The 7,398-nt window shown below is 43.8% G+C and overlaps 1 protein-coding gene across 1 annotated transcript; it reads left to right on the top strand.

Annotated features, from left to right (window-relative positions):
* The first annotated feature begins 1,884 nt into the window (after positions 1-1,884).
* LOC119299070 lies at positions 1,885-4,015 on the top strand. Its single transcript, XM_037576366.1, has 2 exons — positions 1,885-2,228; positions 2,311-4,015. The coding sequence occupies exons 1-2, from the start codon at positions 1,885-1,887 to the stop codon at positions 3,692-3,694; spliced, it is 1,728 nt and encodes a 575-aa protein (XP_037432263.1). The 3' UTR covers positions 3,695-4,015.
* Positions 4,016-7,398: the final 3,383 nt, after the last annotated feature.

Raw genomic sequence — 7,398 nt, 5'->3', positions numbered from 1 at the left:
GCGACAGTTTCCATGATATACAGAGCCATTTTCTCCATGAATTTACTGTTTCTAAATAGTTTTTTCTTCATTTGCCATGGGTTAATTAGGTATTTTTTTAGTACCCATGACTTCTTTTCTATTTAGTTGCCATGATCTACAAAGACTTTTTTATACCTTTTTTTCAATTTGTGTTGTTTGCCATAGCCAATGGCAAATATATCACATGGACCATGACAAAATATATCACATGAATCATGGCAAAATTGTTTAGCAACCCATGGCAGAATCATACTTCATATAACATGGCACTTTTGTATATGCACCGATGCCATGATCTATGGAGCTACTTCTGCCATGCTTTTAACATATCATGGCAATTTTGTCCATTTTTTCATTTTATTAATGTTCTAAAAAGTATCACCAGATGGCTATTGGCAAATTATTTGTTGCCATGTTTTGCCATGGCAAATTATGATGACAAAGTGTCAAATTATAATGAAGAACGCCGTCAGAATTGCCATGACAAATTATTCTTTTTAAGAATAAGTTGCCATGGCAAAATATACTTTTTAGAATAATTTGCCATGGAATTTTTTTCCTTTCTAAAATTATAAAAAACACAAGAAAAAAAGATGCCAAATTTACTTTCTGTTTTCCATGACAATTTTACCTAAAACGCCCCGTTAAATTCTTTTTTTAACCTTTTTTGGCAATGAAAAATTTCACTTCTATATTTGCCATGGCAATTATACCTTCTTTTACATAGAAAATTTACCTATAACGCATTGCAAATTCTTTTCACCCTTTTTTCCTACATTTTTTACTTCTTAATTTGCCATGGCAATTTTTCCATTTATTTGTCATTGTAAAAATTCCTATATTTTGCCACGGCAATTTTTAACCTTTCCATATGTCACTAGAATCCCAAGTTTACCTACATTTTCCCTTGTGATGATTTTTTTTATCCACAATGTTTGCCATGATTTTTATATAACAACATGCTTAGTTTTGTGATCTTATCCTCACATTTTTTGTACAAGTTTCCATGATTCGCAAAAAAAAAAAATTATTTTTCCATGTGGTAAGTGGAAACTTTATGATGACAAATATGTATCATGCCTCAATTTGTTTAAGAACAGGTTGATATATAACATGTCAAATACAAATTTAGTTATAATATGGCAAATCTACTATTGTACACGTTTTTTTTTGCTTTCATAAGCCCCCACTATTATTGCAATTTTGTCCTTTTTTGTTGTTTTGATATTCGTCATGGCAATTTTTCAACAAGTTTTTGTCTATGTATTCCCTCTCTTCCTAATTATAAGTCTTTTTAGACATTTCAATTGGGACTACATACGGATGTATATAGACATACTTTAGAGTGTATATTCACTCATTTTGCTTTGTATATAGTCCATATTGGAATCTCTAAAAAGACTTATATTTAGGAACGGAGGGGGTACATTTTTCCTACATGGCAATTTTAAATATGCATGTTTTCTTTTTGAAATGTAGTAAACCTTGGCAAATGTTTTGTATATAAGTTTGGCAATTGATTCTTTTTGTACAATTCACGGTACTACCTATGGTACATGTCATTTTTTCGTGATTCTTTTTCTGTAGTGTAGGCAAAAAAAAGGTTTAAGTAATGACAATTTTTGTGCGGACCGTTGGAGGCCCATTGAAGCGGCCTATGTGTCGTACCGAACGTCAAGTAAAACAATGTTTTAAATAGCGGGCTATGGCATTTAGCGGCGACCCTTAAAAATAGCTATAGCTGGGCTATAGTGGGCTATAGCGGAGCTATAGTGGTAAATTGTACATGAAATCATTTAGCGGCAGCACCCTCAAACAGCTATAGCGAAACTATAGTAGGGCTATAGCCGGCTATTTAAAACCATGAGTAAAACCGAGGAAATCTTCCTAAAAAAAAGTAAAACCGAGGAAAAAAAGTTCTCCAACTCCCCACCGTCGCCGCAGCCGCCGCCGCCACACTCGAGATCCCTGACCTCCGTCCGCTGCTGCCGCCTCATCCAGCCCTCCGCCGCCGCCACCTCCACCGCCGCATCTCGAAGTGTCCAGATGGCGCCAGCGGCTCCGTCGCCCCCCTTCCGCCGCCCGGGCCATAGCCAAATCGACCTGCCGCCGCGGGACCCTCTGCTCGCGGGATGCGCCGGCGGCGTTCGGCGGGCGGGATCCTCCTCCGCAATCCCCAGCCAGTCCGCTCGAGTCGACCGCCGCCGGTGAGTGCTTTTGCCTTCTCGTCGATCTCTGGTTTTAGAGTTCTTCAATTTATTCAGAGTTTTACTGAAAAAATTTCTACAGAGGACCTGTCTCTCCACCGGCGTCTGAGGCTACGCCGGCGGCATCGCCGGAGCTTCCGGAGGACATCCTGATGATAGTCCTCGCCACACTCGAGATCCCCGACCTCATGCGCGCCGGCTGCGTCTGCGCCTCGTGGCGCTCTGCGTACACCGCACTGCGCAGCCTCGACAAGCACAAGCAGGCCCAGACGCCGTGCCTGCTCTACACCTCTGAATCTGCTGGTGAGCATGTTGCGTGCCTCTACAGCCTCGTGGAGAAGAGGGTCTACAGGCTGACCCTCCCGGAGCCGCCTCTCCGCCACCGGTTCATCATCGGGTCCTCGTTGGGCTTCCTGGTCACCGTCGACGATAGATCAGAAATGCACCTCGTCAATCCTATTACTGGCCAGCAGATTGCTCTCCCTTCAGTGACCACCATTGAGTACGTGAAGCCCATCTTTGATGACACGGGTTCGGTCCACGAGTATGAATACCCAAGTCACTCTGCAAGACGGGCTTTCTTCACGCCGTCGATCATGCCTCGTTGTGAGCTGCGGGAATGCTTCCAGTTCAAGGCGTTTGTGTTCCATGACACATCGGCAGGAAGCTACATCGCGGTGCTCATCCACAGGCCATACACTCACCTATCCTTTGCAAGGGTTGGGGATGACAAGTGGACCTTGCTGGAACCACACTGTGACTACCAGGACTGCACCTACAAGGATGGGTTGCTGTATGCAGCGAGTACGACGGGAGAAATTCATGCCTTCGATCTTAGTGGTCCTGATGTTACAATGAAGATTATCAAGGGGGGAGACGAGGGCTTTGATCCCGATGCTGTACACATTGTTCAGGCTCCATGGGGTGGTCTGCTGCTTGTTTCAAGATTAAAGGAGTTTGATGATCCTGATGAAGACGCCGACCCTAAAATACCAGTTCCGAATACCAGGGAAATTAAATTATACAAAGTTGATGATGGTGCTGAGAGGCTTGTGGAAGTTGATTGCTTGCCTGAGCATGTGCTGTTTCTTGGGCTTAATGATTCACTTTGTCTCAGTGCCAAAGATTACCCTGCTCTCAAGGGGAATCATGCCTACTTTACTGACGATCAACAGTACAATCAGGCTCGTAAGAGTAGTCGTCGTGACATTGGAGTAGTTGGCTTTGGCAATTATAATAGCAAGGAGGACCTTGTGTCTCCTCAGCTTTGGTCCAACTGGCCTTCTCCCGTGTGGATTGCACCCAGTCTTACTCTGATGAAACTGCCGCCAAATGACCGTTGGCTCAGTGGACCATTGTGTGGACTCCCAAAGATAGAAGAGGGCACCTTGAGGGGTCTCTTTGCCAACCTTGGGATCCCAATCAGCATTGGTCCAACTGGGATGCTCCAGTGTTTGAAGAAGTAGGTCACCTAGGCGCTCACCTACACGTGCTGGAGGGCGAGCTCGTTGCCTAGGCTCTAATTAAGCTGTAGAAGACCATGTGCAGCAGAATATGAAATGGTGGCATCGAAGGGCTGATGATTCAGGAGGCCGCATGATGGCATCAGGCTGTCAAGTTATGATCTGTATCAAGTATTTTAAGTTTCATGAACTTGTCTCTTTGTTATGTGTGGGACTCTGAAACTTTATTATGTCTTATGTGTGATGTGTGCGTGCTTGTGTTTCTTTTATGACTTGTGAGAGCGGCCGGAGAAATAAGAACTTTGTTAATTGTTATGTTTGCTTTGTTGCGATTTGTCATTTGTGAACTTCTGATGATTACTGAAACGTTGTCAAGCTGCTGTTTTGACCAGCCGTGTTGCTGTTTGGAGCTGATGTGCAGCTGTTCTTATGAGTCTAGTCTTCTCTTACTGTTGTTCATTTATTCTGTTAGTCACCATCTCTGATGTATGTGACGGCGCTGCTGTATGCAAGACATCAAGAAGCCAATGAAAAGAAGTCAGTATTTTAGAGCAGGTATGAGTCTAATCTGCTGCTCTTTTTAGTTCCGTCGATGGATACTTAGCTGATATATTCTTCTTTGTATTTTATAAGCCATGCTCACATCAATTTCTTCTGATAGCTCCACTTGCAAGCTATTAGAAAACATAGTTGCATATGTGGTAAATCGACTAATTTGGGAATTCATTAATCCGTGGCTTGATAATTATATTGTTTTGTTGAAAGGCATACTTGTTGGTTCATTTTACTTTTTTTGATATATGCTAAACATATACCAGCTTTCTAATGGTCTGCACTACAGTAAACACATTAGTGTGTCCTTGAGTCCTAGCTTATTCATAGAAAGAAATGTTGTCATGTCTGATCTCGTGTCTGGCCACATGGGGAGATGGCGCGGCTCTTGCAGATGGTGTCATAGCGAGGTTGGGATGGACCAATCAGGTAGAGATGAAGAAAATCCGGCTTGAGGCAAAGCAAATTCGCGTGCTGCCGCGCAAAGAGGTGACCACAGGTGAGATGTCATGACTGGGAGGTGGTGCTCCCCATCCTCTTCCTTCTCCGTTTCTTGCTTGAGAGGTGATTATGTTTCCTTCTGTTATTTTGTGTGTAGGTACCGAAAATATTGTACGGAGCCATGGTTCAGCCGAACCCACGCTCAAAGCTGTACATCATCTGACACCATTTATGGAGATATGTGCATGGCGCCCATCAATAAGTTTGGCGGGAGAGATCAATTACTGTTTACCATGCTACAATTGCTAACAAAGCCTAGTACTTGCTGATGGCACAGGCTATAAAATATGAACCTAGGTCACCTGACAATGTTTATTCAACTCTGGTCTGCCCCACGTCTTGCCTTTGCACCAGCAGTACTAATATTTGTTTGAAATGAAACATATCCCTGTGTCAAATGAATTATGTTTTTTCTTCTAACGTTGCCTATTTGTTGTTTGAAAGGAACGGCATTGCTGTTTGCTATTCTTCTAAATTTGCCTAATTGACATCCCTGTGTAACAAAAGTTTTATCATGAGCTGTTCTGTTGAATAACGTGAAAAAACAGGTCCAACCAATTGCTATAAGTCTGGTATTGTTGTTTGCTATGTCTCCAATTTAATTGAAAGAATTCTTCAAAGAATTCTGTGATTATATACATTAGATTCTAAAACTGAACAATAAACTGCTCGTGGAAGAATATTCTCATGTAAAACAGTTGGTACTTTCTTTTGCGAATTAAAAAAACAATTGGTAGTTCTGACATTATAAGAATCATATCCCTTACATGATAAGAACTACATTAATAATCCAGAGGATTTTAATTTTATTCTTTTAACAATAAGCTTACGAGTGCTGCTAGATGCGATGAAGAGTGTGAACAGAATATTTATTTTTTAATTCTCAGGCTTGGGCTGTGATCTGCAGTAAACATGGGGTCATGTGCCAACCCATCCTTTTCCTAAAAAGATGAGCCTAGGCAGTCCTACGGGCAAATTGACAAAGAGGAGAATTAAGCTAAACCGAGAATTTGAACGAAAGTGCTCTGCACACGATTGACTGCTGGACGATGTGTGCCCGACGGGAGCAGGAGCCACACAGATTAAAAACCCCAGCTAATCCTACGGTCTACCTGCCTTGTCGTCTGTGGGTCGTGCGTCCATCCGTCGTGTGTATAGCAGTGCTCGAATTTGAATGCTAACTATGCACAAAACCACATGAAGACCAGCACTCGATCGAACGGCACCGACCATGGGTTCGACAAGAGGACCTTCTTGTGTCAGTGACGTCTCCATTGAGTGAGGTATTTAATCTTCATTGGTGAGAGTGAGTTCCCCTCATACTATTATTTTCTAGGTTTGCATTGTATCACATTTGATCCTGAGAAATTTCATCTGCAAAATAGAATGCCTATGATGCTCCATTGTTGTACAAAGATTTGTGTTTCAGATGGTATTAGTTTGTAGTTTGTACATGATTTTGGCCTTTACGGACAGAGTGAAATTCCAGACCTGTCCTTCGCTGATACAAATAGGTTCACACATTTTTTCCTTTTCGTGAACTCATTTGAGATATCAGTCTTGCAATTTCTGCAGCGGTTCAGAAAGGGATATTGAACAGATGGTGAAATCGAGCAAAGGAAATGGCTACTGAGATAGATCTCATGGCCTGCTCTTGTAGTGATTGTGGCGCTCTTGCTAGCTTGTTGCAAGGACGATCACAAGGAGTTGGTCTGCGATGTGCATCGGCTTGCTGCAATCATTGAATGGTGTAAATTGCGAGTTGTGTCAGTGAGGAGGTATTCTGTTGTGCCATCAAAGATTGCTGATCCATCATGCCCTATATATGTGTTTAACACCCTGAACTACCAATCGATGCTCTCGCTTGTGCAAGTTGGATCATTTCAGGCTGGTGGTTGTGGCCATGCTACCTGAAGGACTTCTCTTGTCGTGGTCGCTGCTCTCGGATGTTTCAAGCTCCTTCGGCATGTGGTCATCGCTTTCATGCTTCGTTGTTGTCCTAACTTGTACTCCCTCCGCTTTGAAACACTTATTTTGGGATGGAGGAAATACTTGTTAGGATTTTTAGTATTTTGTGTAGGTCGTCAGTCGCGCCTGGACCCTTAGTTTCTTTAGTGTTGTTTAGGTTATATATATGGTTTTGGTCGTTGGGTCATGCCTACGCGGGCGGCATGCAGGGACGGATGGACGAGGGAGTTGGTGTGTTTTGTCATGTTGCCGACCCGAAAAGCCAAGTGACACCACGGCTAGATAGATTTTTTTTCTATTTTGTATAGGGACACCACGGCTAGATAGATGGAGCACTACCGGAATCGCCCCCTATGTCGAGGGCCAGGGCCGTCGGCATAGGCCTGAGTCCCGTCGGGATAGTCCTATGCCGACGGCCCCCGTCGGCATAGGGCCGTCGGCAACATATGCGTCGGCACAGCCAGGGAGGCCGTCGGCATAGAAAAGCCGTCGGCATATATGATACGCCGACGGGAGCCGTACATCTATCACGCCTAACGGCGGCCGCCGTCAAGTCTGCCCAACGAACGGTCGCCACGTGGCACCACTATGCCGACGGCCTGGCCGTCGGCTTAGTCAAAAACTATGCCGATGGCTCGACCGTCGGCATAGGTGTGCCACGTGGCGACCAGCCGCTGCTCTAGGAC

The sequence above is a fragment of the Triticum dicoccoides genome, chromosome 5A, assembly GCF_002162155.2.
Source record: "Triticum dicoccoides isolate Atlit2015 ecotype Zavitan chromosome 5A, WEW_v2.0, whole genome shotgun sequence".
In the NCBI taxonomy this organism is placed as follows: domain Eukaryota; kingdom Viridiplantae; phylum Streptophyta; class Magnoliopsida; order Poales; family Poaceae; genus Triticum; species Triticum dicoccoides.
Note: the sequence above shows the minus strand (reverse complement) of the source record. Positions and strands in the feature narration are given on the sequence as shown.

Excerpts from the sequence above, each read along its gene's own strand:
- LOC119299070 (XM_037576366.1), top strand. The coding sequence starts at position 1,885 with ATGAGTAAAACCGAGGAAATCTTCCTAAAAAAAAGTAAAACCGAGGAA. Across the intron at positions 2,229-2,310 it reads GCTCGAGTCGACCGCCGCCG|AGGACCTGTCTCTCCACCGG; the intron begins GTGAGTGCTTTT and ends AAATTTCTACAG.